The 25,488-nt window shown below is 37.2% G+C and overlaps 1 protein-coding gene across 6 annotated transcripts in view; it reads right to left on the reverse strand.

Moving 5' to 3' along the window:
* Window positions 1-3,202: 3,202 nt before the first annotated feature.
* The window catches only part of garnl3 (GTPase activating Rap/RanGAP domain like 3), a 65,861-nt gene continuing 43,575 nt past the window's right edge, over window positions 3,203-25,488 (reverse strand). For 2 of the 6 annotated variants that reach the window (XM_079607320.1, XM_079607322.1), the window contains exons 14-31: window positions 25,057-25,163; window positions 24,455-24,570; window positions 23,431-23,553; window positions 23,255-23,329; window positions 23,056-23,170; window positions 17,642-17,668; window positions 17,355-17,459; window positions 16,538-16,654; window positions 15,638-15,813; window positions 15,376-15,534; window positions 13,297-13,363; window positions 13,113-13,220; window positions 12,854-12,972; window positions 11,906-12,041; window positions 11,558-11,617; window positions 7,080-7,298; window positions 6,431-6,548; window positions 3,203-4,784 (exon numbers count right to left, since the gene is read on the reverse strand). In XM_079607320.1, the coding sequence (XP_079463446.1) occupies window positions 4,634-4,784; window positions 6,431-6,548; window positions 7,080-7,298; window positions 11,558-11,617; window positions 11,906-12,041; window positions 12,854-12,972; window positions 13,113-13,220; window positions 13,297-13,363; window positions 15,376-15,534; window positions 15,638-15,813; window positions 16,538-16,654; window positions 17,355-17,459; window positions 17,642-17,668; window positions 23,056-23,170; window positions 23,255-23,329; window positions 23,431-23,553; window positions 24,455-24,570; window positions 25,057-25,163 (2,098 nt within the window). In that variant the 3' untranslated portion in view covers window positions 3,203-4,633. Of the gene's footprint in view, window positions 4,785-6,430; window positions 6,549-7,079; window positions 7,299-7,388; window positions 7,441-11,557; window positions 11,618-11,905; window positions 12,042-12,853; window positions 12,973-13,112; window positions 13,221-13,296; window positions 13,364-15,375; window positions 15,535-15,637; window positions 15,814-16,537; window positions 16,655-17,354; window positions 17,460-17,641; window positions 17,669-23,055; window positions 23,171-23,254; window positions 23,330-23,430; window positions 23,554-24,454; window positions 24,571-25,056; window positions 25,164-25,488 lie in introns of those variants that run through there. The other 4 variants (XM_079607321.1, XM_079607325.1, XM_079607323.1 and 1 more) reach the window with 4 other exon arrangements.

Raw genomic sequence — 25,488 nt, forward strand, 5'->3', positions numbered from 1 at the left:
ATTTTGTGTCTGCATGGGTAAGTGTGATACTTTGTTGACTCAGATAAAAAATGAGGGACAGTGGACTGCCTACACGCTAAAAACAAGAGCTGAGAGAGAAAGAGGGACAAAGAAAGAAACAAAATCAGAGGAGATGGATATGAATAGCTGCCAAATAGGCAATTATAACATAGCAAACCCCATTGTTACTTCTCAGTACAAAAAGGGAAGGAAAAAGACTGACAGGAAAAGATAGATTAGTTCTAAAAACTTTGTGAGAAAGGAATGTTATTGCTTAACATTAAAATAAACCAGATCTCCAGCACTATTATTACAGATCACAAATGACACAATCTTAATTGGTTTGATGAAAACACCACTGCCACCAATGGCGGAAGTGAATGAAGATGAATATGTGAAAGGGCAGCACAAGTTATCTTGCGAAGAGCATGGAAGGAAGCGTGTGTGTTTGAGTTTAAAGAACCTATGTAGTCATGTATAGTCTAGTCATCTGAAACATGCCCTGGCTTGTTAGCGAAAATGTCTGTAGACATACGTGTGTGCTCAGAGCTTAAAACTAGAGATGTTCATAAGAAAGCCTTCAACAAAAAGACAAGCAAAAATACTGTGATAAATAATGTCATAAAAAATGAATGTGCGAAAATAAAAACAGCTTGTCAGTGGGACAGTACCCTTTAAAGCAATAACTGTGTACTTTATCTACAACTAAAAGGTGCATTATTAGTACCTTAGAGTGATAATATGTTGCCTACCCTAGTATACCCTAGTGTTTTAGGGGTAAATAAGGTATAAAGTTGTCCCTTTAAAGTCAGCATGAAACAAAAGTTGCAATTGTCTTTTCTCCCTGTGACGTATATCCGAGTAAAACGAAAAAGAAAATTGTAGGACTTATTTTTGTCCATTGGGATTTTAATGGATTGTTGTGGTTTGCTATTGCTGATATTCTAAAATTAATATTATCCTATTGCTCTTAAAACATACACTACTAGACTTAATAACAAGTTTAGATAGAAAGGATCTCTAGCTAGATGTAGTGTGCTCCATGTCAACCTTTCTCGCTCATTGTGAAAACTAAATGCCACTCCCACACTATACACATCAAAGTAGCCGGAGAAACTTTACTATATTACGGATATGACAAGACATGCACGGGGGAGTAACGTATGCATTCAACTTCCCGCAAAACCATCCTGTCAGGTCTAAAATATAAACAATTAAAATAGGCCTACCCAGGCCTGCAGCAAAAAGGGGGGCATTGGAGGGAAGTGCCAAGTGAACCGCTAACAGCGAAGACAACTAACAGCTTGAAAAAATCACGAGCGGGGTAATACTGATGTATTTTATGTCGTAGAATAAAACGTGAAAGTGTCTTGAGCTTGTGTTCACCACATATTTTATGTCAGCCATTTAACCAAAATCCCATTCGATGGAACCTGAAGTGCTAAAATGTTAAACTCGCTTCCATGTTTTGGTCAACATTAGAATAACATACTGATCATATTCTAATATTTCATCATGTTGAGCTATATAACATTGATTCATTTTATGTACATTTGCTCACCTGTCTAATAAAGTACATGCAAGTGCTGCGTCTCTGTCAAGTCGTGAAGCTTGAAGTTTGTCATGGACGTGGAGCTCTCGGCATCTCGAAAACGCTAGCCAATATTGATCCTTGTCGTATTTCTCCTTTTGTCCTAAAGTCTGCTTGCCATGGTCCATAATGTTTGAATGAAACAACAACAAAGTGCCGCTAGACGTTGCGCAGTTGTCCACGTTTGTAGCAAAGGTTACTAGTACTAGCGGAAACCAGGGATAACGCGGATATTACATCATTGACAGGCGACAAGTGACAAGGGAAGGGCACTATTTAAAATTGTGAATTTCTCTGAATTTACTAATTCTTGGAAACATTTAGGATAATGTAAGTACACAATTGAAAGAAATGTATAACACTGTGCAAGTGGTTTTGGGATATTTTGAAACAAAATTCTTACATATTGTACCTTTAATTAATTACAATAATGCACAGAATACTAATAATTTCAAACAAAATTCTCCACATAATAATTTATTATTTTGTCATATTTTTCAACAAACCTTGATGAATTAAAAACTCGTAGAAATGTTGGTTGTAGGTAGCATTGCGTTATGTGACCCATGTGGGCCGTTGATCACTGACCAGTTTGATTCAACAATACTACCACCTATTTTACACGTCAATGTAAAACATAACTTTTTGGAACCCTTTTCAAATCAGAGTTGTGAAAAAACACTGCTGAAGCAGGGATGACACTTTAATGTTGACAGCATTTTTAGTGAAGGAATGGTGATAATATCTGTAATTTCTTTACTCTGCAAAATGAGGTATACAATCACTTTTTTAAATGACTAAATTACATAAACTACAGGTTCCTAAATTGGTATTAATAAATTGCTGACCCTAACTCTCTGCAGCCTTGACAACCCATTGAGCTGCCTACCTAGATAGCATTACTATGCAATCATATTTGTTCAATATTGGAAAACCACACAACAAAATTTTTAAGATATATGTGAGTCAATATATGATCTAAATGTTGTCTGCTGTTTACTCTCGTTAAAACACAAACTGCATGGTCAAATTTCATAAATATTTATTTAATTTCAATGAACAATATTAACTACAGCAGTGGGCTACAGCACTTTCTCAAATAAATGCTATAATAATAATAATATTTTTGAGGCCACATCTGAAACACAAACATTTACAAGTAATACTTGGCATTAAAAACAATGGCAATACAATATTTTAAGACACTTGGTGTTTTTTTTATATTCATTTTTGTTTATTTTCCGATATCACAGAGTTTCTGCAACAGTCTAAACAGTTAATATTGATATAGATACAAAACCACTGCGAAAAGAGTTAGGAGAGTGAACAGAAGGAGAAGGAAAGACAACAGTATGCCAAAGGAAAACAAACAAACAGAAAAATATATTCCATCAGTTTTTAGCTCACTCTAGACCCCTCAAAGAACAACTAAAAGCTAATACATAATATGTAAAACGTATCATTTACAAAAATATTTCCAAGTTTTCCCTTTTTAGTTCAGAATGCTTCTAGTGTTGAGTGGTTCACATTCAGATGAAGAAAGGTTGAGGTGTGTGTGTGTGTGTGTGGTGGGTGTGTGTGTGTGTGTGTGTGTGGGGGGGGGGGGGGGGCATGCATTCAGCTAAGCAGTTTAACACTCCTCCTCCTCTTGTGCTTCCTGAGGCTCTTGTGTTCTGGTGTCACTTTGTTGACATTCTTAAACATATCTGAGTTTGAACTGTAAACAGCAGAATCAGTATTCTCTACCAGCAATATTTTTTCTGATTTTTGTATTGTTCTCCAGTCAAAATATTAAAATGTGTGTATATATATTTATATATATATTTTGCTGAGTAACCCAGAGCCTGACCCTGGCTTGAATTCCAGGCGGTTTCTTTCAATTTGTACCAAATTCATGAGAAAAATAAAGATAATACATCCTAATTCTAACCCATTAATACATAAAATCCCTTATATTTTTGTAGTGGGATTGAAGGGAGGCATGCAGGTGATCCAGAGCCCTTTTCTGTGTACCTGTAAATGCGGATGCTGTTGTTAGCATAGTAAACAGCAGCAAATTTACCAGCTGTGACCAAACTGTGTTCTTTAATGATTTTTGTTGGCTTCTGCCTCATGACATGTAATTCATGGTCAGTCTGATAGAGGGCGCTAGTGGTTGACGTGTGCAGTAGAAAATGGCACTTGTGGGAGACTCCTGCCGTTTCTGCCAAGGGTTTGCATGTCAGGGTTTAAAAGCATGGTAAGGGTGAAGGCAGGTTAGACCATAACATTGATATACACAAGAAGTGAGTTTTATTTCTCAATAATACAACAGAACGAGAAAGGTATATATATATTTATATATATATATATATATATGTTCATGTGCATCTGGTCCGAGATGCATATAGTTTTTTTACAACTTTGAAATAATCACACAATGTACAAATCACAAACATAGAAAACATTTAAAAACACAAAATAAGGATTTAAAAAATATGTGTCATTGATTTTAGGAGCGTCAATCTTACAATCAGGTCTTCGAGTAAAAAGTAATATTATTTTGTCTTGACCTTAGATTTTGGCTCAAACCTTTCACGCCAAAATTGTTTAAAATGTTCTATTTCTGTTCATATGGCTTCAGGTTTGCTACAAAGCTACATATTTGTCCCAAAGCTGATGAAGAATGTGTCTCATTAATCATAGACACTAAATCAAACGTTGACTAACTCAGATTCTTGGGGGTTTTGTAACATTTTTGGTCAGCAGAATTCTGAATTGATCGCAGATAATCACATTTTTGTTGTATTTCTACCAGTATCTTTCTTTTAGAGTAAACACAGGATCATACACACACGCACACATCCACTAGGAGTGAATTTTGACATACTGTAAACTATTAGTTTAAAGCTCTGGGGATTCATTTGCACACAGAAATGAATGGGCAGACTAAGGAAAAAAACAAAAGTCAATGTAACATGATAAAAAAGAATGATATAAAGTAAAAGGTAAGATGATTTGTAAGGTGAGAGGTGCACTTTAATCCACAGACTGTGATTGTCATCACTTAAGGTCCAAAATATCCTCCTCAAAAGATGTGGATATGGTAAAAGGGCTGGCCGTGGGTGGGCTATCTTCTCGTGGCTCCACCTCAGAGCCAGATGAGCCAATCCTCTGGACGTCAGTTTCTCCCTCTACAGACTCCATCCCCACTCTGATTGGAGATATCTCAGAGTCAGTATACATACTGGTATACTTGCATCTAACATGCAGAATAAAGCTTATCTGCATATAGCTGAAAACAATATAGCTCATTATTACATGGCTTGGTTAAATTCTAATGCAGAATGCGGTCTGTTACTTTTTGATAACAGACCGCTGCTAAGTAATAACACATCGTTGCCGTGAAAAACACAGCGTTGCCATGGACACGGTGTTCTTTAACGGAAGCAATACAATCCTTTTTAAATCAATATATGTCAAATTATTGATTTATTTGGTAGGTAGCCATGTAATAAGCGGGATAATGTATAGCGAGGCGGTTGTTATAGCGAATACAACCCCTTCAGGCTGATTCAAGACCCCGACGTAAGCCTGTCGGGGTTGTATTCGCTATAACAACCGCCTCGCTATACATAATCCCTTACATATTTTCAGCCTATGCAATATCTACTACTGTTCAAAAGGTTTGGATTAAAAATTGTTTTATTGTTAAAATGAATAAATTAACTTTTATTTAGCAAGGATGCATTAAATTGATTAAAAGTGACAGTAAAATATTTATATTACAAAAGATTTCTATTTCAAATAAATTATGTTCTGTTGAACTTTCTATTTATCAAATAATCCATGAAAAAATGCAGCACAGTTTCCACAAAAATACAGGTGAAACTGGAAAAATTACAATATCATGCAAAAGTTGATTTATTTCAGTAATTTACTTAATGCACAGCTGCACTACTTCCTGAACTTTAGCCAGCTCCTTTGTTTCCTGTCTGCCATTATTGGACAAACTGATTAATCCAGGTGTGCCTGACCAACAACAATAATCAGACACGCCTGGATTAATCAGTTTGTCCAATAATGGCAGACAGGAATCAAAGGAGCTGGCTAAAGTTCAGGAAGTAGTGCAGCTGTGCATAAAGCCCATTCAACTTAAAATGTGAAGCTAATATATTATATAGACTCATTACATGCAGAGTGAGATATTTCAAGCCTTTATTTGTTAAAAATATAGATGATTATGGCTTACAGCTATGAAAACCCCAAATTCAAAATTAGAATACTGTGAAAAGGTTTTCATAAGCTGTAAGCCATAATCATCAAAATCATAACAAATAAAGGCTTGAAATATCTCCCTTTGCATGTAATGAGTCTATAAAATATATTAGTTTCACCTTTTAAGTTGAATTACTGAAATAAATGAACTTTTGCACGATATTCAAATTTTTCGCGTTTCACCTGTATAAGGCAGCACAACTGTTTTTAATAAGAAATGTTCATTTTTGCCATATGAACATTACAGTACTTTGACACAGGCAAACTCTGATAACAGATAACTTGTAATATTTTCTGTAAACGTGCTTTTAAACGATATGTATTGTGAAAAGCGCTTTACAAATAAATGTGAATTGAACTGAAATGTAACTTTAAACATTAAAAAAATCTTACTGACCCCAAACTTACGGCATATGTCAGTAAATATTGCTATTAATTAGTAATATAATTTCAATACATGATTTCAAATTAATTGAATAAATCAATGGAATAAATCAAACTATTTGTATAATGAATATTCAATATGTATCTCCCAGCGCTACCACACACCCAACACACACACACGCACACGCAAACACTTACTGTTCAGTGGTGCTGATCTCCGCTGTTCTCCTCTGCTCTTCCTCCTTGTTCTTTTTGCTCATTCTTCTCTGTTTCACTGAGTTACCGTCTGCCTTACTGCTGGGTTCCTCAGTTAAACCTACAACAGGTACAGAGTTTAGACAAACTCAGATTTCTTATGCTACAGTATTTTACGCAGAATTTTTAAGATGACATTAAAGATGCACCTGCAGGAGGTGCAATAGTACTTCCTATAGTCCACTTTGTCATGTCTTTGTGCGTGTGTGTGTGTGTGTATGTGGGGTGTGAAGTGTGGCAGCCTAGTGGATCTAGCAGCTTATCTAATGTGTGATCAGGATGTCTCGCTCCAACACTTCATAATGAAAAATGTCTATCTCATCTCAATTTGACTGCAGAACAAGCATTACAACAGATCAAGTATGCAAGTATCATTGCCGTTTTTTTTTTATCACACGCAATTAAAACGTTAATAAATGGTACTGAGCTGCACCACTTGGAGCTTTATTGTCCAACCCTAGAAACACATCCAAAGAGAGGCACTTATCCTGTGGCAATTTCCTTCGGTACATTTCATGCCAGCCTCCCACTGCGCCACACATACGTAATGATAGCGTTCAGTTCAAGAGCTCACAAATACAGAGACACTCACCCAGCAGTTCTTTCCGTGTGCGGCTGGCGATCTCTTTGATCTCCATGCGAGACAGCGAGAGCGAGGTTGTGCTTGCGATCAGGGGAGCGGAGCCGATTACACTTGGGACAGGTGCCGTGAGCACTTTATTGACCAACGGAGACTTGAGGGGCCTCTCTATGCTCCGTCCAACTAGGTTACTCAACGGAATCTTATAGATGTGTTTTGAGGGAGCTTCACCTTGAAGAAAGAAAGGGATGGTTGGAAAGGGGCAGAAAAGAAGAGAGGGAAGGCTAAAGAATGAGACTTTAGAATAAATTGTGTAACTACCACAGTGGTCGATCTAGGAGCAGAGCTGCAGTTAGGCACATTAATATCTACTCTGCACAGAATAAAACATAACATGTACACACATTGCCTTGTGTTTAAAGACACGCATATAGAAATACAGGATGGTGCCACACTTTTGTAATTAGCTTAAATGAAAACAACTGTTTCGTCCCCTTAGGTAAGCCTATTTTAAATCTGTATTAGTGTGGTAACTAAAAACACAGTTTAATCCAATTCAGACACAGCAGTCTAGTAAACACACACTACTTTTGAAATGTTTGGGGTCAGTAAGATCATTTTTTTGGTTTTTGACACTACAAGTCCCTTATGCTCACCAAGGTTGCATTTATTTGATGAAAAATACAGTACGAATAGTAATATTGTGAAATATTATTACAATTTAAGATAACTATTTAATGCATTTTAAAATGTAATTTATTCCTGTAATGGCAAAGCTGAATTTTCAGCATCATTTCTCCAGTCTTCAGTGTCACATGATCCTTCAGAAATCATTCTGATATGATGATTTGGTGCTCAAGAAACTTTTTATTACGTTGAAAACAACTGCTTAATATTTTGATGGAAACCGCATTTCAGGATTCTTTGATGAATAGAAAGTCCAAAAAAAATAAAAATAAAAATAAATAGAATTTAAATAGAAGATTTTACATTTATTTACTCATCTTTTGATCAATTTAATGCATCCTTGCTGAATAAAAGTATTAATTTCTTAAGAAACAAAATACAATCTTACTGACTCGAAACTTTTGACTATATGTACACACACAACACCCATGTGTCCTGCAACATTGCTACCGAACTATTCCATGTCTCTATTAGCATTGCACTGTTATGGAGTCCCGCCTTTTTGTGAAATGTCATTGTTCCAAAATCTCTCTCTCACTATAAATTAAACAAATTAGGTATGTTCTGATTTGCTTTGACTGTCGCACTGCTTTTTCCACATTCAGACACACAAATTACTTGTACCAAGAAACGCATCACATCACGTCTGGTTAGGACAGTGATTAGAGTATTTTTTTCCAATCTCCAAAGTGTGGACTTCAGACTCATGACTTGGACACGAGTCAGACTGTGTCTGTTTTTAGACGTCATAGCATTTACTTGTGACTCAACTCAAACTTGACTCTGGTTTAGCTATTTATTCACAGACTGACATAGTCGTTTTTTGGGTATTGAGCCTAATCTTATGCGTTTACATTTGTCTGCTGCCTCAAACATTCTGAGCCAGATGCAGTAATGCAGTTAGTTTAACCCGATAGACAAAATAAAGCCCACTGAGTCAGAACAGGAATGAGATTTTTAAGACGTTTCATTGTCAGAAAAGTCTGATCGGTTACATTATTGATTTTTTTTAAATGCTATCTATTAGCATGAAAACAAACAAAAGAACAGTATATAGGGTAAATGTACAGCACCACAAATGTACAACACTTGATTCTCATCTTTATCCACTAGACTTGAGACTCAAGTTTAAGACTTGACTCTTGACTCAGTCTTAAAATACAATGACTTGACATCATGTAGACTGCTTAAAGACTTGTTGAGAAAATGAGTGTCTAATTTCTGTTCCTCAGAAACTAGGAAAGGCAGGTGTTTAAAAGGGAAACCACTTGATCAGTGCTGGCATATTAATTAACAATTCCATGTAAAAAATCACTTGGTTTTGGGAAACTTTTGGTAGAGTGAGAGCAGGAAATTATGGAATGGCACACTGCAACAAAATATGGTTAATATCAATATGAAGTGTGAACCTTCAACGGTTTCTCAATAAAAAAAGAAGACTAAACTAGCAACAACAATATATGAATAAAGATAATAAAGAAACAACAATAAAAATCATAAACCTAAAAAAATAAAATGCTACCTTTGTCTGGGTAAGATGCTTCAATAAGAAAAATAAGAAATAATACATGCTATTATGCATGAAGTATGTTGGTGATACCAGTGCACAAGCATGATTGCATGACTGACTGTATTCACTTTTTTTTGTTAATCTTTTTAAACCTTTTTTAACTATGCTTTGGATATTTGTCACAGGCATGGTAATTTGGAGAAAATAATTCACACATATATTTAGTAGCAACAAACAATAATCTTGAAAATTATAGTAATGTTATATAAAAGAGCAAGGATCTGGTTAGAGACATGACAATGTCCAACAGCATATACAAATTTCCAGGCAGGGAAGAGTGCTTCCCCTTTAAGTTCATTTAGAATAATTAGAGAGTTATAATCAAACACAGGACTATTTCGTTTATGAATCCATGCGTGTGTCTGGAATACACTGAAAGTATTCCACAGACATCTTTGCTCCATGGGACAGCACATAAATACACTATATGTATATAGCACAAACATGTTGCATGAGCATGAAATCAGCATATTAAAATGATTTCTGAAGATAATTCAGCTTTGGCATCATAGGAATAAACTCAATTAAATTATAATCATATTTTACTATATTTTTGTTCACGTAAATGCAGCCTTGCTGAGCATAAGAAATAAAAAAACATAAAAACATAAAAATAAAATTACTGACCCAAAATGTAATAGTATATCAAACACATACAGCAAGAAATGGTAACGCTTTAGAGTTAAATTCACTCAAATTAGCTAATGCATTGGGTACAATGCACTAACAATGAACATTAATCCAGAATAATGTTCATTTAAAAATATAGTAGCCTATTGTTAATTCATGTTTGTTGAATTAACAATACTTTTATTGTTGACATTTTTTTTAATGTTTAAAGGGGTGGTAAAGTATGATTTCACTTTTCTAACTCTAGTTAGTGTATGTTGCTGTTTGAGCATAAACAACACCTGCAAAGTTACAATGCTCAAAGTTCAAAGCAAAGGAAGATATTTGCTTTTAAAGAAAAGGACTACAACAAACGGCTGGTAGGGACTACACGACATTCCTCCGGGGTTAGTGACATCAGCAACCCTAAAATGTACATAAACCACCCCCGGGAATCCATGTTGAGAAGAGGAAAAGTGGTTATATAAGAGTACATTTGTGAGTCAGCTCAAACTTTAGCATCCATCTTTTCACATGCAATAGAAAGTCACTCTGTGAGATGCACAACAGTTCCTATACGAGCGATTTATAGATAGTTAACATAAATTCTCTACCACTAACATCAGCAACATAAATTCATCAGCTAACCATTCAGAGACGTCCTGTTGCATTCTACATGTTGTCACTTCTTCTTGAGTCTCTCCATCTTTGTCTGACTCCGTTTTAACATTAAAGGCAGAACAGTTTCTGGCAGGTAATGGCAGCTGCTAACACAATCGCGCTCTTGAAACCCCGCCCGCTGTGCAGCTCATTTGCATTTAAAGGGCCAGGCACAAACGGTGCGTTTTTGCAAACCCTCAAAAAGTGACAACTTTAACATGCTATATACAAATATCTGTGGGATATTTTGAGCTAAAACTTCACACACACACTCTGGAGACATCAGAGGTTTATTTTACATCTTGTGAAAATGGCATTTTACCACCCCTTTAAATAGAAATGAACAGATTAATAAATGCGGATTATGTTGAGATAAGTCAGGGTATGCTATCAGTCTATTTCCCATGGTACAAAAATGGCAGCCACAGACAATTGGCTGGATGTTTCAAAACACCAGGATGTGTATTTTGTCACAGCCCCTTTTGACGGCCCTCTTCAGGCCGCGTGTTTAGACAGAAGTGCTAAGCTCTGGAGGGCCGTCCAGACTGTGTGTGTGTGTGTGTGTGTGTGTGTGTGTGCATGAAGAGAAGAGGGGCTCTGACAAAAGTATCCATGGTGACACAGCGATCTGTAACTCATGCTGCAGCAAATGTGTCCCATTTCCCTAAAGTCTCTATGTATCTGTCTCTTTCTGTCTATTGATTTCCTCTGCCATCTCTCTATCTCGTTCACTTCAGCCTTCCCCCCCCCCCAAAGACTCCTCATGCCACCATTTCTCTATCTGTCTTTGTTATTCTTTTTGTGAAACTGCAAAAAGGAAGGGACACATTATGTTAGCTGCACATTTCACTCAACACCGTCTGCATGCGTTTGTTAATTGAATAATAGACAGGGTGAGTCTCCATGGTAACGTGCATTAGTGAGGCAGCATGGGAAATGTAGGCAACAGAAGTGCCTGCAGTACCTTCAGAGTCTTTAGACATGTAGAGGGATAGCTTGGTTCCGTAGGGGATCCGAATACAATCTGGACCAGGGATGGAAAAGAGCAATATATCAACCCAACCCACGCACAGATTAAAAGACAAAAACACCGTAAGACAATTCACAAAGACAGTTAGACGACTCGCATGTACGTAACTCGCTACCCTATAACAGCAAAAAAAAAGAGCAACATATCATACACTGAATTTGCCCAGTATCACACTCTCTCAAATCCTAAACACAAATACCTAAGTTCAATAGCATGGGAATTCAGTTTAAGGAAATTGATAAGGTAAATTGTGTACATGTTCCGTCAAGAGCAGAAGCGTACCATCTCCAAGCGGTGAAGGGAAAACGGGCATCTCATAGCCGGTGGGAGTCTGAGGGGAACTCTGGGAACTGGTGTCCCTGGAGCTACAGTTAGAGGCAGAGTTTATAGGTGCTGACGAGATGAAATAGATATCAGACTGCAGAAAAAAGAGAGGAAGACATAAGATAAAACAGTGAGAGACGTGACTGACAGAGGAATACATTATATAAAAGAGATGACACAGTCATCAATATATTTTCAGTTAAGAATTTTTTCCTTACACTACCGTTCAAAAGTTTAGGGTCAGTAAGGTTTATTAATTAAACTGATTAAGGTAAAGACTTTTATATTGTTTAAAAAAAAATTCTGTTCTTTTGAACAAAAAATCCTGAAAATACCAATTTCCACAAAATATTAACATTAACAACTGTTATCCACATTGATAATAATAAACTTGCCATCACAGAAATTAATTACATTTTAAATTATATTAAAATGGAAAAGTTATTTTAAATAATAATAATATTATTAATTGTATTTTTGATCAAATAAATGCAGCCTTGGTGAGCATGAGTCATTTAAAAAAATTCTTACAGACCCAAAATGTTTGAAAAGTACTGTATAACGAGTCTAGAGTTATACACTGAAATAAAAAGACAAGCCTCATATATCAAATAAATACATAAATCAAATACAGTGAGGTCCAAAATGGTTCAACATCAAATTTTTTCACTACTAATTATTTTATCAGTACATCTTAAGTATTTCTAATTTGTGTTTTTATTCATTCTTGTAAAACTGGTCATTTGCAGATCTACATCAGATTTTAAATACGGTCTAAACAGTCTATTAAAGACTAAACAAATAAATAAAATTTACTTTTGGACCCCAATGTATATACTGTATACCTGTTGATAGATATTCAGCTGTATAATGTATTTGAAAAAAAAAAAAAAATTGAACACTTACTCTGGACGCAGTCAGTTGCAATTCTGGAACGACAGCTGTATATACTAGGTTGCCATTAACAACTAGCCGGATCTCTATGGAGTCGGTGGTGAATGCGAGGATATATGGGAACGCACACACTGTGACACAGGAAGTGACATAATAGGGTGATATCTCAATTATTTTCACAAATGCAAAAGGAGTGTTGAAATGAAGATAAAGTAGTAATAATAAAGAATATTAATGCACTGGCTGAAATGCATGCCCTAAAGGTACTGACCAATAGCGTTGGGCATTTGGTTCCAGCTGAAATGGAAGTCTGAAGAGTTGGGCTGAATCATGGGTGTGGCTCCGTTAAACGGACAAACCTTCTTATATACGCAAATATCTGTAAAAAAAAGAAATATAGCATTAGAGGATCTGACTACACAGATACAATCACTGACATTTAAATTGACACTAACTGTTATAGCAAAGAAGAAGTCCAGCCTCTCCATCTTCATACACATCTATGGCAGCAACAAAGTTCACCTGGAAAAAAGTAAAGTGTCCATGTCAATAATAGACACTACTGTTACCAATTAAAAACTGAAAGTAGTTGAACTTACTGTAAAATACAGTGGTGTACAAAACTGACATAGGGAAGGATATTTGGATTCTGTTATATTGTATGCTCTATATGAATGTGGACTGTTATGGCAATTTTTGATTCTCATTGATCAGTAGTAGATATTACAAGGTAGTCTGTGTCACATGTTAGGCCGTTAGGACCATCACCTCACGCCACAAGAACAGTTTTTTTCCTTCTGCTACTGGCCTCTTTAATAAGGCCTGGAGCTCTCATTGACACTGACGTAAACTGATACTATTAACTTTTAACCCTGCCATATTTTACACTGATTATAAACTATAATAACTTCTTAAACATTGTCATAGTTGCATTGACCTAAATTATAAACGTAGCTCAATATTTGCACTTTTGCATATTTGCACCATTGCTTCAAAAGGTATTTGATGTGTATTTTTTGTGCTCTTATATTCTGTATTTTATATGTTGTATGTTATATGTATGCACCTTCCTGCCAAAGTAAATTCCTTGTCTGTACAAGCATTCATGGCGAATAACCCCCCATTCTGATTCTGATTCTGATGTTTCTATTGTATGCATGTTTGGGTACCTGGGGAAGTGGCTGAGTGTGACACTTTAGGAGCATATGGGACAGGACCTTTGACCCTATTGACTTTTGGTGGTCCTAATTGACAACTTAGTGATAAACAGAAACTTATATAACAATGGGTCTCTTATCTATAGAGGGCATGTCAGAAATAAACCTGCTGGAGAAAGACCTTGAATATGGTATAAAGGCTGCCCATTGCTTCCTGTCTAATGTCTCACTCACCCTGCAGCGTAACACAACTGTGTGGCGACTGAACCTTCTTGCAAGAATAAATACTTCTCTTTTTATAAATTTGACTCTGAGGGCCCTATCTTGCACCCAGCGCAATTGACTTTGTACACCGACGCATGTATCATTCCTATTTTGCACCCGCGCACAGCGGACTTTTCCCTCCACAGACGCACGTCGGTAAATTAGGGAATGAACTTGCGCTCGCGGGGGCGGTTCAGCGCAAAGAGGAGGCGTGTTCAGGCGCAAAACTTCCCTGGTGCTATTTTCCAGTTTTAGAAAGCAATTGCGCTACTGACCAGGAAAAAAACGCGTGCGGGTGCTTGGCCATAATGTAGTGTGTTAACGCGCATCCACTTTGATTCTCTAATAATTATAAACAGACGCAGCAGTTTTCATTTTTGCAAATCATACATTATTACAAGGAAAAATATTAACACACAAGGGAAATCATTGTTGTGTCCGTGAAGATGTGAAAAAGATCTATCTATTTAAAAAAAAAAAATCTAGATTAGGCTACACATTTACCCAAATTATACGCCTGTTTAACCGAAGCTAATTTGGGTGGGTTTCTCCCATCATCCCCAATGTCACTTCTCTGTGTTTTACGGCCCTGACGAGAACATCGGTCTCTTTGGCTGTGAACTGCTCCTGGTGTGCGCTGGCAAATCCGCCGTTATAATAGCGATCCGCCATGGAACAAGCGTGCCTGCTCTTAAAGGGAATGTGAGAGGACGCTCTGATTGGTTTATTTCACGTTACGCCCAAACCACACCTATGAATAATGAAGCTACTTCAGACCAACCCCTTTTAGATTTGCGCCAGGCGCAAGAGTCGTTTATCCCGCCGGGAAAATAGCAACAGCGCCGGGATCCGCCCACAAAGTTACTTGCGCTTTGCACTTTGACACTTGCGTTTCAGATCGTTAAAATAGGGCCCTGAGTGTCTCTAACGCAGTGATGATGTTTAATTAGTTTTTTTTTTGCCACAACAGTACTTTATATTACTAATTTATCTAGTGACAGTATAAATATTTACTGTCACTTTTGATTAATGCGTTCTTGGCTGATTAAAACTTAATTTCTTCTAAAATCTTACTGAACTCAAACTTTTGAATGATAATGTTGGTATTCTCACCCGGTTGGAGTCTACATGGTGTAGTCTGTAGGCATCTCCTGTGCTCTCATTGATCAGGTCAAACTGATGTCTGTAGGCCACACAGATCATGTGGTCATTCTCTCCTGTTGGGCCGTCAACCAGAGCCATGACCACCGGGGAGTCACATAAGCATATCTCCTAAGACAAGCGACATCAAACATGTTGAGAGCTTAAAAGTAGCTAAATGTCTGTACGAATATTCCCTATGAGCTACAAAATGACAGTAAAATCCGTGTCCTACCCGTATGTATTGGAACTCTTCCACAGGTGAGTCAGTAGCCCCTGTGACTGTAGCGATAGAGCTGAGGCAATCGAGGCGTGACTGTTTCCTGGTGATCAGAAGAAGCTTGTTTCTTATCGCCGCAACGACTCTAAGCTCTACCCCATGATGTGTGTTTATGGAGTAGAGATGGCAACCTGAGGAAACACAATTCTCTTCATTTCAAATGTATGCAATGTGTGTATTCCTGATTTTGACAACCTTGGAAATCATAGCTAACTATTAAAAACTTCATGCCACAAAAACCAAGATATGGTAGCAGTGATGCTATTTGTTAAGACACTTTGTATTGCGCACAGAGCCTTACAACTGTGCAAATATTGAACCTTAATATTTAAAAATGTAACATATATACTTAAATGTATTATGCGAGGGACATGTCTGTGTGGAAGCCCACAGTTTCCGAAGTGCGGAGGGAATATTACTGTATTTAATAGTTCTCTGTTTTAGGTATGGTACTGAATGTCCATCAATTTACACTGTAATGACGCTTGCAAACTCGCGCTGTGCTGTGGATCGGTCCGAACTAAACTAAAATACGAAAAACAGATGTTTCCTCATGCTGAGAGATAAGCAGATATGTGTGTGAGAAAATATCATATATGGTGTTAAAAAAAATGACACAGTGGATGAGAACAGTTCCTATTCTCTGTTTTTATTTGAGCTCCACAAGATGAGGCATGTTACACCTAAAAACATTCTCTTGCCATTTACTGTCACTGAGAGGAACTATTTAGCAGAAGCGTCGCGAAGTGCCTAACAGCGCACTTCAGCCATGATTTATTGACAATACAGCATGGCCTCAGAGGATCGAGATCTCGTACCTTATTGCTTACATATATATAGACAAGTCTTTTGTACCTTTGGTTTTCTCAAGCTTGTTCTCCCGACTGTCATACTTGGTGCGGACAAGCTGCCGCTCCTCTATCCCTCGTTTGAGAGTACTCAGTCTGTAAACATACAGTCGAGCGTCTTTCCCTGCAACAGAGGACATAAAGTAATTGAAATTAAACCAAATTTCAAGCACTCTTATACATTCCTGGTACAGTTATTCAAATGAGCTTGACTACTTCAGCTGTTTAGTGAATTCTACAAATGAAGCTTTCAGTACCATTAATATATGATAATAGCCTGGCAACAAATGAGAGACCCGTCTCATCAAACTGAATGACGTCTCAGCTAATGCAACATGTTTGGATTTCAAATGCCTGTCATAGTGAATGAAAGTTGCTTGGTGACGGAGTTGATAACGGATTCATTATTTTCCTTCTGCAGAATCTGTGCTTCCCAACAAGTGTGAGAGCTTGCTGTACACCGTCTTGAACTAATGATCAATGTAGAAGATGATGGTTGAGACTAAATTACATGCATCTCTACTCTTGGTTCTTTTTATAATGAGCTATAAGTCTAGACTATGCGAACCAAAGGTAATGCCCTTGTGTGTGTGTGTGTGTGTGTGTGTGTGTGTGTGTGTTTGAATACTAGCATATTTTGTGCTATTCCCAGCTGGATAAAGATGCTCATTAGAGCTCCAAGAGATTCCTTTACCACTTTGCTTTGGTGTCTTTTTTTCTTACACTCTCTTTTTTTGGTAGATTGTTCCATACCCTTTTTCTACCCACATAAGAACTGTGCCATATTTATTGCTCATATAAATATAAAAACAAACATATCTTACCCTTATCTGCTCTTGCAATGAGGAGGTCCTGAGGTTCAAGAACGTGCAATTGTTTGACTGTTAAGGTCTTGTCAAATACCTGCACCGGAGGCAGGGTTGGTGAATCTAGACCAGCATGCAAATAAAGATTTGTTTGTGGTTTGCATGGAAAAATCCCCCAATGAGATTCACTTGCTTTGATTAACAGACACGTTTGTTAACTGTCACTGCAAAAATGAACTGGAAACATGTATAAATACTTTGTAATATTTGTAAGCATGTATATGTTGTGGGCATGCTATACATACCTGCATTGGAGAACAGTGGATCTGAGGCTAAAAGGGAGGACAGATTTGATCAGATTCAGCAAGTTAAATGAAAGTGCCACCTGCACCATACAAACACTACTGTTCAAAGTTTTGGGGTTGGTAAGATTTAAAAAATTTTTTTCCATACTTTTATTCGACAACAACACATTAGATTTATCAAAACCTTTATAATGCTACAAAATATATTTCTATTTTGAATAAATGTTTTTCTTTTGAATTTTCTATTTTCTATTCATAAAAGTATCTTGAAAAAAGTATCAAAGTTGCAGTAAGCAGTACAACTTTTTTAAATATTGACAATAATAAATGTTTCTTGAGGATCAAATCATCCTATCAGAATGATTTCGGAAGGATCATGTGGCACAGAAGACTGGCGTAATGATGCTGAAAATTCAACTTTTCCATTACAGAAATAAATTAACTTTTCTATTTTAACATATTTTAAATTGTAGTTTACTTTCAATATTACTGTTTTTACTGTATTTTTGATCAAATAAATGCAGCCTAACAACATTTTTAGGAACCCCCTTTTAAATGATTGTGTACATTTCATTGTGGTAGCTCCCACATATAATAGACCCACAAATATTATAAGCGTTTCACATGTGTACTTTTATTCAAAGAGATGGTTCACCTTAAAAGAAATAAATCTGTCAAAATATTTTCACCATCATGTCCTAACCTTGCGTGATTTTCTTTCTTCCATAGACCACAAAAGGAAATGTTTAGCATATTAATTTCATATTTATTTTCATTGAAAGTACATGATGACCAGGGTTCTCCAACAATGACTAAAAAGAACCATAAGTATCTTAATGTATTATTGAACACTAGTCCATTTGGCTGTATTTTATTTTCTTCCAGTATTCTGAAGCCATGTGATAGCTTTATGTGAGGAACATATGGAAATTCAAATGATTATTTACAGAAAATGCTCCCCTTGTCACGGTTATGGACTAGTTCCTATTTCTCTGCTCTGTTTAGTTTTGGTTTCTGATTATGTCCTTGTTTGTTTCTATGGTTTAACTTCCTGGTCCCAACTCCTGCTCCTCGGCTCTGTCCCCGCCGCTAACTCCGTGCGGCTCTTTGGCTCCATCTCGTGCTTTCTGACCTCACAACCTTTCCGGCATGAGGTTGAGTCCCCATCTCCACCTCGAACTTCTCCATGGTCCATCACCGTGGTCCATCAGCCCTAAGATTCCTCCTTGTCCCTATGGCCCAGCCTCAGTAAGTCGTCGCTCTGCCTCCGCCACGGACTTCCAAGTGTCAGGCTGCGCCTCGACCCTCCACCCTTTCGGCTCCACCGGGCTTCCCTCCTTCGACGCCCTGGTCTGCTGAGCCCCCGTCTCCGTCTCGTTCCTGCAAGCCAGCAGCTCCACCTTGGGCTTCCGGGCTGTGGCTGTCGCCCTGGTCCGTCAGCCTCTCTCCTCCTAAGGAACCCTCGTTCCACCTCCAAAGCTCCACCTTGGATCCTCTTGCCGTCGGCACCACCATGGTGTTTCTCTCCACTGACTCCGTCTCATCCCTGTCCATCACCAGCTCTGCGCCCTCCTCCAAAGCCCCCTTCAATCCTCCACACTCTACCTATCTGATTCGGCATGAGGATGCGCCTTCCGGTAGGGGGGTGGGGGCGGGATGGTGGGAGTACGGTCTCGGTGACCGACTCTTTTTGATGTTTCCCTTAGTTCCTGTTACCCTGCTCGGTTTAGTTTCGGTTTCCTTGGTTTCTGATTTTACTTGGTTTCCCCTTTACTATAGCCCTGAAAGTCCAATTTGAATTTACATTTAAATGTATTGCATCTTGCGACCAATGACATTTGGCATCACTTAAATGAAAGCTGGAGCACAAATTGTTTGGCTTGGCTTGCTGTTCCCTTTTATTCTATGGAAAAAGTATGGGATGAAATTAGTATCTAAATGATTAACTCATGCAAGCACAATTATCAATGAACTTGATACATGTTGCAAATATGTTTTATCCATGTCTTTCAACTTGCGTGTGCAAAATTAAAAATTGAATGAATGTGTAACAATTTGTACAAATGCAGACATTTTTGTGAATACAAATGTTTTCTTTTGTATTAGTGTATCATAATTTGCGCATGCAAAAAAGAAGATGTGCATGTGTGGATCAGATGACACGTGTGCATTCATTGACGTCTTTTCTGAGTCGATCTCATTTGATTCATTTGGATTTTGAGACTTTCTTTTCGCTGTTTTTAAGCATTTCACAACACACACACAAACAACTACACATGAATAGGCCTGGTGCTAATAATTAATGTGTGCACAACTACCCTTCTATTTAACAAATTCACAAACGTGCGTCGCTACATTTAAACTAATACAATACAACTTGTGTGTGCAAAATCCAGAATCACAAGAATGTGCAGCATTTTGTACAAATAGAGACATAGTTGTTAATACAAAACATAAATTTTGTATTAATGTAGGTCAGAATGTGTGCATGCAACAAGTATAATATGCATTTGTGGATGAGGTGACACGCGTGCATTCATTGACTCGTTTCTGAGTCGATCCTGTTTGATTCATTTGGATTTTGAGACTTTCATTTCGCCGGTTTCGCCTGGCACGATCCACACACAGCTGTCTGAGAAAACCTGCTACCACTAGATGGCAGTATTCTGCTAAAACCGACAACGGCAGTGTAATCACGCGTTCTTCCCCATTTAAGACGCTTAATGGATTTAAGTGATATTGAAGTGATATTTAGTATAGGCCTACCTTATTAATAAAGCATAGCCTACTTTATAGAGGCAAACAGATTAAATCAGATTATGAACAACCCATATTGCTAACGTGCAATAGCGCGTTGCATGTTCAATGAGGTGTATCGGCTACTGAGTTATAATATCAGCGTCTTACTGCATTGATGTTAAACGTTTCACGTTTATGGCATTTTCCTTCCTGAGCCTGTTAAAAAGAACGTGAAATTTCGCAGTCGAGTTCATATTATAGGCTTATTTTTATCTGACTACACATTGTATACAAGTTTTGGAATTTGAAAATGTCTGTTTTTAAATGTTAAAAGACGATTTTCGCAGGACATTTGTTTTCCCTTGACCCTTGCCACTGTTATATAGTCTTACTATAGCACGATGAGTTTTAACAATATGCAACCATTGTATATCGACATGAAATATTAATTGAAAATCACCTAGGCCCTACGTGTGTATCGCTGCATGAGAATGCTTTGACGCGCTACCACAGCTCATGATGCACAAGGGAACGTCTGCCAATTACACTAACTGCGTTAAAACGTATCATTTGTTTTCATTAAAATTACTTTTAATATTTAAAATCACATTTTCAAATTCCAAAGCTCGTAGAAGGTTCCTGTAAGACTGACTTACAAGTAAAATGTATACAATACTTCCCTTCATGTATGTAGCCTGTATTCTGAGGAAAAATACTGTAATTCACCAAAAGGGTTTTTTCATGTTCAAAATGGTTGTAGTATGTTCCTAGTGACTAGACTGGCTTACTACAGGTGAAATGGTCCCAATACCACCCTTAATGTAAAACAGTAAACAATTTTTTTAAAATAAAAAATTACTGTAATTCACCAAAAGGGTTTTTGGTGACTTACTACAGGTGAATAATGCAAAATCTCACCTGACGATCACTAGGAACGTACTAAAACTTTGGAACATGAATAGAAAAACAATTTACAGTAATAAAAAACAAAAAAAACAATGTACTGTTCAATCGAGATATTGGCTGGACATACAGTAGTTTAAGTCAGTCTGCCCACCAGGCATTGACTATAACACTGGAAGTATCGTTCATTTGAATGAATGATTGGACGTTTATATTTTTTTGACTGTGAGTGGAATTTGCTGATGGTCCCTTTAGAAAATGCAGCGAATATCAAACCTAAAACCTACCTCACTGCGCCCTCGGAGCGGTTGCTCTCCCATACACATGCAAAGTTAAACGCAACTGCAGAATTTCATGTTAAGCTTTTTAATTTTAACAGGCTCAGGAAGGAAAATGCCATAAACGTGAAACGTTGCGCGTCGCGTTCATATAGGCTCTTGTCTGTAGGCTATAAAGTTTTCCTCCCATAGAGCCGATTATTACGAAAAAGCTTAACATCAATGCAGTAAGACGCTGATATTATAACTCAGTAGCCGATACACCTCATTGAACATGCAACGCGCTATTGCACGTTAGCAATATGGGTTGTTCATAATCTGATTTAATCTGTTTGCCTCTATAAAGTAGGCTATGCTTTATTAATAAGGTAGGCCTATATTGTACTAAATATCACTTCAATATCACTCAAATCCATTAAGCGTCTTAAATGGGGAAGAACGCGTGATTACACTGCCGTTGTCGGATTTAGCAGAATACTGCCATCTAGTGGTAGCAGGTTTTCTCAGACAGCTGTGTGTGGATCGTGCCAGGCGAAACCGGCGAAATGAAAGTCTCAAAATCCAAATGAATCAAACAGGATCGACTCAGAAACGAGTCAATGAATGCACGCGTGTCACCTCATCCACAAATGCATATTATACTTGTTGCATGCACACATTCTGACCTACATTAATACAAAATTTATGTTTTGTATTAACAACTATGTCTCTATTTGTACAAAATGCTGCACATTCTTGTGATTCTGGATTTTGCACACACAAGTTGTATTGTATTAGTTTAAATGTAGCAACGCACATTTGTGAATTTGTTAAATAGAAGGGTAGTTGTGCACACATTAATTATTAGCACCAGGCCTATTCATGTGTAGTTGTTTGTGTGTGTGTTGTGAAATGCTTAAAAACAGCGAAAAGAAAGTCTCAAAATCCAAATGAATCAAATGAGATCGACTCAGAAAAGACGTCAATGAATGCACACGTGTCATCTGATCCACACATGCACATCTTCTTTTTTGCATGCGCAAATTATGATACACTAATACAAAAGAAAACATTTGTATTCACAAAAATGTCTGCATTTGTACAAATTGTTACACATTCATTCAATTTTTAATTTTGCACACGCAAGATGAAAGACATGGATAAAACATATTTGCAACATGTATCAAGTTCATTGATAATTGTGCTTGCATGAGTTAATCATTTAGATACTAATTTCATCCCATAAAAAAGCAGCATCAACATTTCCTTTTGTGTTCAACGGAATACATAATTTAATATTTTTGTGCTGAATTTTTTCTTTTTTTTCTTTAACTGTACCTTGAGAATGGAACTCAATTCAGCTCAGTGTTTATGTCCACTGATATGATCCATGTAGTGTAGATCTATCCATGTAGACGCTGGTAAAAGTTACAGTCAGTCTGACTTTACATGTCATTTTTATAAAAACCGCTACTCTGTCCAGCTGTGTTGTTTCTCATGAAAAAGCATTCTCACCCTCCAGCAGCATGACCCCTGCTGAATCTGTGGCGACCAGTAATGACTGTCCCCATGAGTCTCCACAGACTATTTCATATGGGAAGCTGCTGCAGAACGACTGTGACTCCCATGGCTGCAGAAAACATAGGAACACACTGTTAGAGATGAACCGTATGCAAAATAACAGCATCCCTCGCTTTTTCCTCTTGCCCCTCACCTCTTTCCTGCAAAGGCCAGTAGTGACTAGACTGGTGGGTGCATCCCCTCTAACTATAGTTTTCAGCTTCAGGGCCTGGACACAATATTATATTTATTAATAACATTCCTCGTATTGTAACATTCTCTTTCATTCCTATGTGGAATGTCATATTTGCATAGATGTATACATCATACCTGTCCCACCCGTACAAACTCAGCCTGACGTGCCTCCTCTTTTTTACGGGCCGATTTGGGCGACTCTGGCAGTACATCACTGAATGAGCGTCGGTTCAGCATGTTCTGCGGAGAGAAGGGAACCTACGGGAGTGGTAGAGATGAATATGGGTCTGAGAGACTGACCCAGAAACAGCCAGAAAGCCAGAGCAAAGCAGAGACTAACAATTCTTACACCACTGTACCTTTTCAGTTGTAATACTGCACAATGGGTTCAGAATCATAAGGAAATAATGACGGTTCACATTCTGATTCCAACACAACAAGAAGATTGTATTGTCTTCGTATTGTTTTGCTGCAGGTCTTTTTTTCTCATTAAAATTTAAAAACTGCACATTTCTCTGCACAACCGGTTCCTGATTTTTCTAACCCTTGTAATCAGGAATAGAAACAGGAATAGACAACAATATAAAGACAGTATCCAGCTATAGGACCAGCTCATCCGACCAGGAAACGGAAGTGAGGTAATAGCTTGAGGGTAAATGTAGAGCAATATAGAAAAGTATTGTGCAGATCAGTGGTTCTCAACCTTTTTGACTCCAAAAAGCCCCTCATTGTCAACAAATATATTTAGTGACCCCATGACTTTTTTTCTGTGATTTACTGGTTAAGGATTTTTAAATATATTTTATTCAGAATTTCAGGTTGATAAAATATTTTAGAACTTAAGCATAACTAGAAAAATGTGTCTTCATTATAAAAATGCTAATGATATTATAATACTTTATTAATTTACATAATTTATTATGTCTGGAAATGACACACTACACTTTTAAATTAGGCTTCCTCATACAGTATATCCAGGGTTTTCAAGGCATTGATAGGGGTTAAAATATTTTTATGATATATTAAAATAAGAAATATTTAGATTTTTTGTTGTTTTGGCTTATCTTAAATAATTTCAAATCATCTTGAAGCCCCCTGATATGCCCTTGGCCCCTTGGTTGAGAACACTGTTACACTGTTCTAGATTATGTGTCCATACCTTGTGCATGTCAGGCATGAGATCCTGGTACAGGGATCTGATCAGCATGTCCAGCGTACGCTGACGTTTCTGAGCAAAAGTGGGGGTCTCAAGAGTGGCTTTTTCTCCATTTATTACTACAGGAGACAGAAGGATAAAGGTAATAGTGTTATGTAACAGAATCACCCTTAGGAAACAGCATGACACATTTTACAAGGTCTGTTTAAAACCTTGGGTAAAGCATCTGCTTTACAGAGTTCATGAGCCAAATCAAATCATCAAAGCTGGCAACAGAAAAACACAGGTGTGTATTCTAACAGGAGGTCTGTGTACTGAAATGTCATGAAATTGGATTTGGAATGAAATTAAATTCTGCATGAATCTATTTTTGACTGAAACGGGACATTCAGTAGGAAACCCATTTAGTAGGATGGGATTTCATTCGGTTCTGGAGAGGGGATTTCAATCAGTATTAATAGGCTTTGATATTGCTTGTATTTTTTGGTTACATCAGCAGAAAAGTGTTGTTCCAGAGGCAAGTTGTTACATTTTGGTGAATGACTATGAAAACAACTGATTTCATGGTGTCTGTAAAATGACTATGTACTGGTGAGTTTACTAACATTTAACTAGTAGAAAGTCCCTGAACTCCTGGTGGTCTGTGAACACTGGAGGGGAAGGGAGGGGTGGGCCAAATAGTGGCACACTCTCCTCTGAGAAAATCTTCAACCTGCAACATAACATGATTAAGATACAAATATACACTAACATTTGGGGTCAGAGAGATTTTTAAAAAGCATTTATTTGATGAAAAAATACACGAAAAGCAGTATTAAAACAGCATTTATTTTAAATAGAAATGTTTGTAATAATATTAAAGTCTTTACTGTCACTTCAATCATGCTGAATAAAAGTATTAATTTATTTTTTCAATCTTACTGACCTTAAACTTTTGAATGGTAGTGTATATACAATATAACAGTGTTTAATATATCAATCAAATACAATTTAATAAATATAATATTAAATAAATCACATTTCTACACATATATGCT

Source organism: Phoxinus phoxinus (genome assembly GCF_949152265.1).
Source record: "Phoxinus phoxinus genome assembly, chromosome: 3".
NCBI classification, from domain to species: domain Eukaryota; kingdom Metazoa; phylum Chordata; class Actinopteri; order Cypriniformes; family Leuciscidae; genus Phoxinus; species Phoxinus phoxinus.